Source organism: Micropterus salmoides, unplaced genomic scaffold (genome assembly GCF_014851395.1).
Source record: "Micropterus salmoides isolate LMB-PRFRI ecotype aquatic unplaced genomic scaffold, ASM1485139v1 Ms_hic_scaffold_9, whole genome shotgun sequence".
Taxonomy (NCBI): Eukaryota; Metazoa; Chordata; class Actinopteri; order Centrarchiformes; family Centrarchidae; genus Micropterus; species Micropterus salmoides.
This window is the reverse complement of record NW_024044681.1, coordinates 5569691-5582343: the sequence shown is the minus strand read 5'-3', so window position 1 is coordinate 5582343 and position 12653 is coordinate 5569691. Positions and strand designations below refer to the sequence as shown.

The 12653-nt window shown below is 44.4% G+C and overlaps 1 protein-coding gene across 1 annotated transcript in view; it reads right to left on the bottom strand.

The window, feature by feature from the left end:
* csf1rb (colony stimulating factor 1 receptor, b) overlaps nucleotides 1–4980 on the bottom strand; it is a 29785-nt gene extending 24805 nt beyond the window's left edge. The window contains exon 1 of the mRNA XM_038707906.1: nucleotides 4847–4980. Within this exon, the coding sequence (XP_038563834.1) occupies nucleotides 4847–4904 (58 nt within the window). The 5' untranslated portion in view covers nucleotides 4905–4980. The remainder of the gene's footprint in view (nucleotides 1–4846) is intronic.
* Between the last annotated feature and the right edge of the window lie 7673 nt (nucleotides 4981–12653).

Genomic DNA, 12653 nt, shown 5'->3' with positions numbered 1-12653 from the left:
TTATAATCTTTTAGGCAAGTACTTTTAATAGTACTATGTTTATTATTATTATGTCTTACTTACTGTTTTTAATCTTTAACCTTTTGCTCTTATTATTACTCTCAGCATCCTGGTCTGTCCACATGTGCAGGGTTTAGGACAGACATGGGAAGTTGTTTTATTGTTTTCCTCACTAGCTGTTCTTCTCCCAGCCTTGACTGGGACCAGCCAAAACATAGAAACCCAAACTGTGTTAAGGATCATGCATCCCTCTGCTCGGGGCCGGAGTCCACAGTACTTCTCTGTTTGTTCGCTTTTATTAATACATTTTTAAAAACTCAACACTGAGTCCATGAGGGGACACTGAGACTATTAGAGGACACTGAGACTATTAGAGGACACTGAGACTATTAGAGGACACTGAGTCCATGAGGGGACATTGAGACGATTAGAGGACACTGATTCCATGTGAGGACACTGAGACGATTAGAGAACACTGAGAGTCCATGAGGGGACACTGAAACGATGAGAGGACACTGAGACGATTAGAGGACACTGAGTCCATGAGGACACTGAGACTATTAGAAGTCACTGAGTCGATGAGAGGACACTGAGACGATTAGAGAACACTGAGTCCATGAGGGGACACTGAAACGATGAGAGGACACTGAGACGATTAGAGGACACTGAGTCCATGAGGACACTGAGACTATTAGAAGTCACTGAGTCGATGAGAGGACACTGAGACTATTAGAGGACACTGAGTCCATGTGAGGACACTGAGACTATTAGAGAACACTGAGAGTCCATGAGGGGACACTGAGACGATTAGAGGAAACTGAGTCGATGAGAGGACACTGAGTCCATGAGAGGACTCTGAGACTATTAGAGGACACTGAGACTATTAGAGGACACTGAGTCCATGAGGGGACACTGAGACGATTAGAGGACACTGAGTCCATGTGAGGACACTGAGACGATTAGAGGACACTGAGACTATTAGAGGACACTGAGACTATTAGAGGACACTGAGTCCATGAGGGGACATTGAGACGATTAGAGGACACTGATTCCATGTGAGGACACTGAGACGATTAGAGAACACTGAGAGTCCATGAGGGGACACTGAAACGATGAGAGGACACTGAGACGATTAGAGGACACTGAGTCCATGAGGACACTGAGACTATTAGAAGTCACTGAGTCGATGAGAGGACACTGAGACGATTAGAGAACACTGAGTCCATGAGGGGACACTGAAACGATGAGAGGACACTGAGACGATTAGAGGACACTGAGTCCATGAGGACACTGAGACTATTAGAAGTCACTGAGTCGATGAGAGGACACTGAGACTATTAGAGGACACTGAGTCCATGTGAGGACACTGAGACTATTAGAGAACACTGAGAGTCCATGAGGGGACACTGAGACGATTAGAGGAAACTGAGTCGATGAGAGGACACTGAGTCCATGAGAGGACTCTGAGACTATTAGAGGACACTGAGACTATTAGAGGACACTGAGTCCATGAGGGGACACTGAGACGATTAGAGGACACTGAGTCCATGTGAGGACACTGAGACGATTAGAGAACACTGAGAGTCCATGAGGGGACACTGAAACGATGAGAGGAAACTGAGACGATTAGAGGACACTGAGTCCATGAGGACACTGAGACTATTAGAAGTCACTGAGTCGATGAGAGGACACTGAGACTATTAGAGGACACTGAGTCCATGAGAGGACTCTGAGACTATTAGAGGACACTGAGACTATTAGAGGACACTGAGTCCATGAGGGGACACTGAGACGATTAGAGGACACTGAGTCCATGTGAGGACACTGAGACGATTAGAGAACACTGAGAGTCCATGAGGGGACACTGAAACGATGAGAGGACACTGAGACGATTAGAGGACACTGAGTCCATGAGGACACTGAGACTATTAGAAGTCACTGAGTCGATGAGAGGACACTGAGACTATTAGAGGACACTGAGTCCATGTGAGGACACTGAGACTATTAGAGAACACTGAGAGTCCATGAGGGGACACTGAGACGATTAGAGGAAACTGAGTCGATGAGAGGACACTGAGTCCATGAGAGGACTCTGAGACTATTAGAGGACACTGAGTCCATGAGGTGACACTGAGTCAATTAGAAGACACTGAGTCGATGAGAGGACACCGAGACTATTAGAGAACACTGAGTCCATGAGGACACTGAGACTATTAGAGGACACTCAGTCCATGAGAGGACACTGAGACTATTAGAGAACACTGAGAGTCCATGAGGGGACACTGAGACGATTAGAGGACACTGAGTCGATGAGAGGACACTGAGACTATTAGAGGACACTGAGTCGATGAGAGGACACTGAGACTATTAGAGAACACTGAGAGTCCATGAGGGGACACTGAGTCAATTAGAAGACACTGAGTCCATGAGAGGACACTGAGTCAATTAGAAGACACTGAGTCGATGAGAGGACACTGAGACTATTAGAGGACACTGAGTCGATGAGAGGACACTGAGACTATTAGAGAACACTGAGAGTCCATGAGGGGACACTGAGTCAATTAGAGGACACTGAGTTGATGAGAGGACACTGAGACTATTAGAGAACACTGAGAGTCCATGAGGGGACACTGAGTCAATTAGAAGACACTGAGTCCATGAGAGGACACTGAGACTATTAGAGGACACTGAGTCGATGAGAGGACACTGAGACTATTAGAGAACACTGAGAGTCCATGAGGGGACACTGAGTCAATTAGAGGACACTGAGTTGATGAGAGGACACTGAGACTATTAGAGAACACTGAGAGTCCATGAGGGGACACTGAGTCAATTAGAAGACACTGAGTCCATGAGAGGACACTGAGACTATTAGAGGACACTGAGTCGATGAGAGGACACTGAGACTATTAGAGGACACTGAGTCGATGAGAGGACACTGAGACTATTAGAGAACACTGAGAGTCCATGAGGGGACACTGAGTCAATTAGAGGACACTGAGTTGATGAGAGGACACTGAGACTATTAGAGAACACTGAGAGTCCATGAGGGGACACTGAGTCAATTAGAAGACACTGAGTCCATGAGAGGACACTGAGACTATTAGAGGACACTGAGTCGATGAGAGGACACTGAGACTATTAGAGAACACTGAGAGTCCATGAGGGGACACTGAGTCAATTAGAGGACACTGAGTCGATGAGAGGACACTGAGACTATTAGAGAACACTGAGAGTCCATGAGGGGACACTGAGTCAATTAGAAGACACTGAGTCCATGAGAGGACACTGAGACTATTAGAGGACACTGAGAGTCCATGAGGTGACACTGAGACTATTAGAGGACACTGAGTCGATGAGAGGACACTGAGACTATTAGAGAACACTGAGAGTCCATGAGGGGACACTGAGTCAATTAGAAGACACTGAGTCCATGAGAGGACACTGAGACTATTAGAGGACACTGAGTCGATGAGAGGACACTGAGACTATTAGAGAACACTGAGAGTCCATGAGGGGACACTGAGTCAATTAGAAGACACTGAGTCCATGAGAGGACACTGAGACTATTAGAGGACACTGAGTCCATGAGAGGACACTGAGACTATTAGAGAACACTGAGAGTCCATGAGGGGACACTGAGTCAATTAGAGGACACTGAGTCGATGAGAGGACACTGAGACTATTATAGGACACTGAGAGTCCATGAGGTAACACTGAGTCAATTAGAGGACACTGAGTCCATGAGAGGACACTGAGTCCATGAGAGGACACTGAGTCCATGAGAGGACACTGAGACTATTAGAGGACACTGAGTCCATGAGAGGACACTGAGTCAATTAGAGGACACTGAGTCCATGAGGGGACACTGAGACTATTAGAGGACACTGAGTCGATGAGAGGACACTGAGACGATTAGAGAACACTGAGTCCATGACAGGACACTGAGTCCATGAGGGGACACTGAGAGTCCATGAGAGGACACTGAGTCTATGAGTCCATGAGGGGACACTGAGAGTCCATTAGAGGACACTGAGTCCATGAGGGGACACTGAGACTATTAGAGAACACTGAGAGTCCATGAGGGGACACTGAGTTGATGAGAGGACACTGAGACTATTAGAGGACACTGAGAGTCCATTAGAGGACACTGAGTCCACGAGGGGACACTTCAACCAAACGTCCTGCCTTTGTCTACTATAAGAAGCTGAGTTCAGAGCGTCCTGATGGGGAAGACACGGATCGGATCTATAAGTTATCTGTTGATAATGCAAACTCGTCCCATCACTGATTTATAGTTTGATGTCACTAAATCTCTTCCTGACTTCTCAGAAACGTGCTGATGAACATTCAGTTTCAGCTCGTCTCTGCAGTGACCGACAGAAGTTTTAATATAAATGATGTGAAATTATCCCATAAAAGATTTAACTGAAGAGAAGAAGTAAAAGTTTTTATTGTGTTTAACTTCAAACAAACTGGAGGGACTCAAATTAAAACTACACGTTATATTTGATCCCTTTAAAAACTAATATTAATATTCAGGCGTTGTTAAAGGGAAACATTTATCAATGAAACATCCTGAACTGAATTAATCTTTGTAAACAGAAGCAGCTTCTGTTCAACACACTTTTTTCTGTCATCAGCAGGTCGTTAATGATCCGACAGCTGTTTGTTAATCAATAATAATAATTAGATATTCATGAAAACACTGAAACCCTCTGTTGTTTTGTTTCATGGTTTGTCTCTTCAGTCCCACAGATAATTAACCCTTAATGAGGCAGTAACACCTGGTTAAGAAACAGTAAACAAACAGTAAACAAACAGTAAACAAAGTTTGTTTCCTGACCTTCAGCAGAGCAGCAGCAGCCGAGGGCGATCGACAGCAGCAGAGAATAAACCTTCATCTCTCTCTCTGTTGTTGTTCAGACTGTCGAAGTCAAACTGAAGGAGCCCGACTTCCTCTCTGTCGCCCAGCGGTGAGACTCCACCCTCCCCCCTGTGCAGCCACCACGCACCGCCCTGCACCCGCACCACCACCTTCCCCGGCCCCAAAAGACCACAGGACTGAATGACGGAAGACCCCTCCGCCCTGAACTGTGAGAGCGCCTTCTGCTGTCCCACATCAGATCCATCAAAGACCCAGTCCTGGACCCCCTGCAGTACAGAGCCAACAGTTCAGTAAACATGGCCCTTCACTCCATCCTCCAGCACCTGGACTCCTCAGGAACCTACGGCAGGATCTGGTTTGTGGGTTTCAGCTCCCGGCCCTGCAGGTGGATCAAAGAGGCGGGTAGTGGGTGGTGGTGGTGGCGGCGCATAGATAAGGTTCGATTCCGGGTTCGATTCCCACTGTGACCCATCCACCATTGTGTCCCTGAGTAAGACACTTAACCCCTCGTTGCCGCAGAGGCGTGCGACCTCCGACATGTAGAGCAGCTGTAAGTCGCTTTGGATAAAAGCGTCAGATAAATGAATAAATGTGATGTAGAGCTGCCAGGAACTGTAAGTAAAGTAAAAGTACGGTTACTTTCCAAAAATAAGTACTACAATACAAGTACACTGGTCATTGAAATTGAGTATATATTGAGTATCTCTTACATTGAGTAAGAGAACAAAAGTATTTTATCTGGTGCGGATGTGACTGGAATGATCTCTGATGGTCTTCCTCAGGTAAAGGTAAAGAACACACACCTGGATTTATCTGTGATCAAACGTTCAGTCATCATCTCCTGATCGGAGAACCTGCCACATGAACACCAGGACAGTTTTCCCAGCGTGTGGCCACAAAATACTACATTAATATTATAGTCTGTGAGACACGGCAATAAGTAAAGACTGTTATACATATACAATCTTTATTGTTATCTCTTAGAATACATTTGGTATTTGACCCCCGGGGTGAGACGCTGCACGCTGCAGTAAAGGTTCAGCTGTAAATATTAGCTGCTATCTGAAAGCTGTTCTGCAGCTTCAGCTGTTATTCTGCTCTGAGCAGAGTCACGTGGAGGCCTGACTGTGGTAGGATAACACAGAGCACCGGCAGACCTGGGACCAGCTGACCACGCTTAGGCGTTACGTAATCAGGATACAAAAATAAAGTATTCTGTTACAGTGCAGAAAATAAAGACGTAATCAGATTACAGGTACATTTTCTAAAAACGGGGATTAGTTTAAGCAGAAGGTTGAATGAAAAAAACCCAGTTGTGTTACTGAAGTTAAGCCAGCCTCCACTTCAAAAACGACAGTCAAGCCAGCCCTGTTGTTTTGCGATGCGTGTTTCTTCTAGGCATTACGGTAACATCGTGTCACAGCACATTTCAAAATAAAAGTGAGCTTCTGCTGAACATAATGCAGTTGATGTGGCAGAAACGATTGAATAAATAAATAAATGCTTAAGACACCACAAGTATCTAAAGAAAATATTACAGTCTCACAGAAAGCTTACTACATTCAGCCAAGATTCAAACTCATGTAAGAAGAAAACCTTCTGTTTCCACTGATTCATTTCACTTCACGGTGACAGCAGACCACCTCAGGGAGGCCCTCTGTCAATATCAGAGCAATCTCAAACGCAGTCAAGATGGATGTATACGTGTATGTAGGCTATTTATGTAGCCTATATAAATAGCCTAATTGTAGCTTAGATATTGATTTATTTTAATTAATATATTACCATATTTTCATATAGGCCTACACTTAAATATATGTTGTGTGTGTATCATGAATGAACTACAAATTTTGTTTTGTTATGCAGCCTAGTGCTGTAAAATGACTAATAAACAACCTTGTACCTTTTCTCTAAACCTATGAAAGTGTCTCAGTCAAAATGTAATTCAATTTTTGGAACGTACAGATGAAATAACCTTTAATTATAAAACAGTGGACCTATAATGTAACACGGTAGTAAGAGCAGGGAACCTGAGGGCTGTGCCTACAGAAGCTTAGAAACGAACAACAGAACAACCCGCTGACCAAGATGACAGACAGAAAGGGGTAAAATCCATATAAGGCCGACACAGTCGACTACTAGTAGGCCTATTATAGAAGTACTGGTCCTCAAACTTGAGACCTCTATTAAAATCAATGAATTATCAGGATGATTGTTTTGTGGCTGTCCACCTCCACAGTTTGTCCAGTTAGAACAATTAATGATGTTGGTAATCTGTCCAATCCAATGACACTGTCATAGTCTTTGTTCTTGTGACTTGTTTATTGTAGAAATGGAAATCTAGTGTGTGGTGTGTGTGTGTGTGTGTGTGTGTGTGTGTGTGTGTGTGTGTGTGTGTAACAGTAAACAGAGACTGGCACTATGTTGTTTTCTTCATTTGTTGAAAAAGGTCATCATCTTTGAAATTTTAACCTTGTCCTTTGTAGATCCAATGTGAAATGTGTGAAAGTTGGTAGAAATGAGTCAGTGGAAACAGGAAGTTTCCTTTTTACGTCAATTTGAATCTTGGCGAATAGTGAAAATATTAGACACTTTCGAGGGCTGTAACTTTAGAATACTACATCAGATTGCTCTGATATTGACAGAGGGCCTCCCTGAGGTGGTCTGCTGTCACCGTGAAGTGAAATGAATCAGTGGAAACAGAAGGTTTTCTTCTTACATGAGTTTGAATCTTGGCTGAATGTAGTAAGCTTTCTGTGAGACTGTAATATTTTCTTTAGATACTTGTGGTGTCTAGCATTTATTTATTTATTCAATCGTTTCTGCCACATCAACTGCATTATGTTCAGCAGAAGCTCACTTTTATTTTGAAATGTGCTGTGACACGATGTTACCGTAATGCCTAGAAGAAACACGCATCGCAAAACAGCGCAAGGGCTGGCTTGACTGTCGTTTTTGAAGTGGTGGCTGGCTTGACTTCAGTGTGCTGTTTCCTGTAAAAACACAAAGCTGGGGAGGGACTTGTTGCACATATTGATTGGCATGTAGCCAGTAGCTGAATGTGGTTACAGCCCCACCCCGTCACGCAGACAGTGAACACGGCAGCCGGACCCGGGACCGCACACAGTCTCCGAGACCGACGGAGGCCGGTCTGACCCCGGGGAATGGAGTAGGAAGGTGGTTTTCTTGCTAGATCGGCTCTTGTCACCCCGGGGCTGAGTCAGCTAATGAGATGAAATGCATGCACCTCGCGGGTGATAACGGCCATTCATGAGAAAAGAGGTGCATGCGTTTCTCGGCAGGCAGGCAGAATTCGGCACAACACCGGAAAACATCAGAGCGAAAACCATAAAAACATTTTCCATCAAATACGATCCAGTTTCAGTAAAATCAGTCAATAAAGTTGTGCTTTTGTTCAGTAATCAGTGGTGCCCGGTCCCAGAAACACTATTTTTCAGCAGCTTCATAAGAAAGAATCCAGGCCCCCCTGAGCTGGATGATTCATCAACATTTTAAAATTTCCAGGAAATGACACACACTAAGAAACATTTTATGTCATTGATGGTCCAGATCCTGTCACATGACGTACAGGCCCAGCGCAAAAACATTTAAAAACATTTAAATATCGATTTTCATTTCAGGGGAACTGGATATTTTATAAATATGTTTCTCTAAAAATCCACTGAGCAGACGAGGCATCTTTGATACTCTCTTGTCTTTATTTGCGTATTTGATATTGAAGTAATCCAAAAGTAAGTAAAAGTAATCAGATTACTTAGATTTACGTTACTGATTTTTAGTAATTAGTAATTGTACCGGATTACATTTTTAAAGTGACCCTCCCAGCCCTGCTGACAGATCATGAATGCATAAAATAAAAAGTAAATAAAAGGAGTACGATGAATGTGTCCAGAAGTAACGGAGGAAGGATGCATTAATAAAACTACTCTGGCAATACTTGAGTTCATGTAACTCGTAACTACCCACCTCTGTTCACTGACTTCCTGACAGACAGGAAGCAGCACGTGAAGCTGGGAAAACATGTCTCTGACTCCAGGACCATCAGCACCGGTTCCCCTCAAGGCTGCGTTCTCTCCCCCCTTCTCTTCTCCCTGTATACCAACAGCTGCACCTCCAGTCACCAGTCTGTCAAGCTCCTGAAGTTTGCAGATGACACCACCCTCATTGGGCTCATCTCAGGTGGGGATGAGTCCGCCTACAGGTGAGAGATCGACCATCTGGGGACCTGGTGCAGCCAGAACAGTCTGGAGCTCAACGCTCTGAAGACCGTGGAGATGGTCATGGACTTCAGGAAGAGCCCAGCCCCACCCTCCCCCATCATCCTGTGTGACTCCCCAGTCACCACTGTGGACTCCTTCCGCTTCCTGGGCACCATCATCTCCCAGGACCTCAAGTGGGAGCTGAACATCACCTCCCTCACCAAGAAGGCCCAGCAGAGGATGAACTTCCTGTGTCAGCTGAAGAAGTTCAGCCTGCCAAAGACAATGATGGTGCACTTCTACACCGCCATCATTGAGTCCATCCTCACCTCCTCCATCACCAACTGGTACGCTGCTGCCACCGCCAGGGACAAGGACAGGCTGCAGCGCATCATTCGCTCTGCAGAGAAGGTGATTGGCTGCAATCTTCCTTCTCTTCTGGACCTGTACGCCTCCAGGACCTGAACCCCTCCAGGACCTGTACGCCTCTAGGACCTGAACCCCTACAGGACCTGAACCCCTACAGGACCTGAACCCCTCCAGGACCTGTACGCCTCCAGGACCTGAACCCCTCCAGGACCTGAACCCCTACAGGACCTGAACCCCTCCAGGACCTGTACACCTCTAGGACCTGAACCCCTCCAGGACCTGTACGCCTCTAGGACCTGAACCCCTCCAGGACCTGTACGCCTCTAGGACCTGAACCCCTACAGGACCTGTACGCCTCCAGGACCTGTACGCCTCTAGGACCTGAACCCCTCCAGGACCTGTACGCCTCTAGGACCTGAACCCCTCCAGGACCTGAACCCCTACAGGACCTGAACCCCTCCAGGACCTGTACGCCTCTAGGACCTGAACCCCTCCAGGACCTGTACGCCTCTAGGACCTGAACCCCTCCAGGACCTGTACGCCTCCAGGACCTGTACGCCTCTAGGACCTGAACCCCTCCAGGACCTGTACGCCTCTAGGACCTGAACCCCTCCAGGACCTGTACGCCTCTAGGACCTGAACCCCTACAGGACCTGTACGCCTCCAGGACCTGTACGCCTCTAGGACCTGAACCCCTCCAGGACCTGTACGCCTCTAGGACCTGAACCCCTCCAGGACCTGTACGCCTCCAGGACTCTGAGCTGAACAGGAGGCTGTGGTCCATCAGGATCAAAACTTCATGCCACACCAACAGTTTGTTCTTCTCTGCAGGCCCCTGGACCCTGACTGACACTGACCTTCACGCCCCCCCATAAACAAGCATTATCACATCAGTCTCAATCACGCAGAAACCTCCGGGGCTGAAAGGTGAAGCCAACGTCTCCAGGCGGTCCCCACAGACCCTCGTGTTCAATTATCCTGCTTTACTGCAGAAGTTCAGCTCTTTCATTCTAAAAACAGATGTATTTTTTATGTATTTATTTATTCTATTTTACATTTATACTTCTTGACTCTTACTTATTCTTATTCTCTTACTGTGTTTATTGTTCTGCACAAAAACACCAGAGCAGTTTTTATGAATGTGGCAATAAACCAGATTCAGACTCTGATCCTCTCGCATAGTTTAATCTGCAGCAATGCATCATGGTCTGTAAGGTCATCATGTGTTTGTAGCGTCGCTGTCTTGTCAGAACCACGAATCTCTAAAAGTTTTTAGCTTTTTAATGATTCTTTTCCAGCTGATCCGAGGACAGTTTGAAGAGTTTCTTCAGGAGGAGGATTTTCTTCATCCTGCAGGTTCACCAACACCCGGAGATACGAGGTTTTCACTGGGAGGGTAAAAGTAACTGAAGCTGTCGGAAACATGTAGTGCAGTAAAATGTGCAGTATTATCTCTGAAGGATGAAATATGAGTATTTAGATGAATCTGCCGTGAGTTTTTTTTTCTGCTGACCGTCAGTTTGAGTTTTCTGAACTTTGGGAGACAAAGAGGAAGAAGAACTTTTTCTTCTGTGAGTCAGTTTGAGTTTCGGTGTGAGGAAACATTTCTTTAACATTCAGCACATTTTCTGAACTTCTCTTTGTTCCCCATTACAACAGGAAGTAGAAAAACACAGGCGGAGGAGGCGCTCCGACTCTTTCCACTGTTTGTACTTTGTGTTTATGCTCAGACTTCATGATATCAGACGTCATTTACTGTCTGTCTGGTAATTATGATGCAGGGATCAGATTAGCAGAGAAGCACACTTACTTTAAGTACAACTTTGAGGTACTTTTACTTTACCTGAGTATTTTCCTTTCTCCTTCTACTCCAGCTCAGAGGGAGATCTTGTACTTTTTTACTTCACTGCATTTATCTGACCCTGGATCATTAGGCTGACGGTGAAATTAACCGTCAACAACTTTGACAGTTTTTCATGTAAAAACATTTCATGGTTCACACATGTGAAGAGTTGCTGCTTTTCCTTTTAATTATTTAAATTTAATTGTAATAATTATTTCAGCTTTGTACGGTTGCTTGGGCAAAACAAGAATTGTGAAGGCGTCACTTTGAGTTCTGGGTAACTGTGACCGCATTTCTCACTATTTTCACAATTTGGAAAATCGATTAATGGAGAAAATAATAATGAAAAGAATTATTAATATTAATAATCTAATATATAACAGTCACAAGTACTTTTAATTTTAATACTTTAAGTACATTTTCCTGATTATATGTATAAACTTTTACTCTACTACTTTACAGGGGTTTATCAATACTTTGACTTAATGAAAGGATCTGATTACTTCATCTACCGCTGACAAACACATAACTGAGTAATTTGAATTATTATTGAAACCTGCTTCTAATAAATGCAATTGTTTAATACACAGGAAAGTTTGCTTTTTGTATTTTTAAATTCTCTTTGTCATGTCAGCGACCTCTGACAAACCCAACCGTACTAATAGTACTTTTTATTTTTGATACTTTTTTGTTCTTCCACTCAAGTAGACATTTAAATTGAAGACTTCAACTTTTTTTCAACTTTGTGGACTAATATTTAGCAAGGGTATCTGTACTTTTACTCAAATACAGGATTTGTAGTAGTAGTAGTATAAATGTGGTTAAATTGATTTAATCTGAGTTGGAATAATGCAGAAATGTTTGTCGCTTAGTTTTGCATTGATAAAGTAAAACAATTATTTGTTTTAACTCAAATTATGAAGTTGAAACAAGTTCAATCAACTAAAAAAACAATGACACAACTAGCACAATGTAGTTGTGTCAACTTTGTGAACTTTAGTCTGTGAGTTGAAACAAAGGTTATATTCAAAGTAAACTAACTTGTCTTAAAGGGCATGTGTAAATAACGTCTCGGGTTACGTATGTAACCCTGGTTCCCCGAGAAGGGGAACGAGACACTGCGTCGGTTACGACACTATGGGAACGCCTCTAGGCGAAGCAGGTCTGAACGTGAATGAAATCACTCCAATCCTATTGGCTTGTTGTTTGAACGGTAAGGTGTGACGGAATAACCGGAGGAGTATAAAGCACACCTGTACACACTCATCATTAGCTTAAACTATGAAGCAGGCGCTTCAGGCGGGGAGAGAGGTGCGGCGGGCCGACGCAGTGT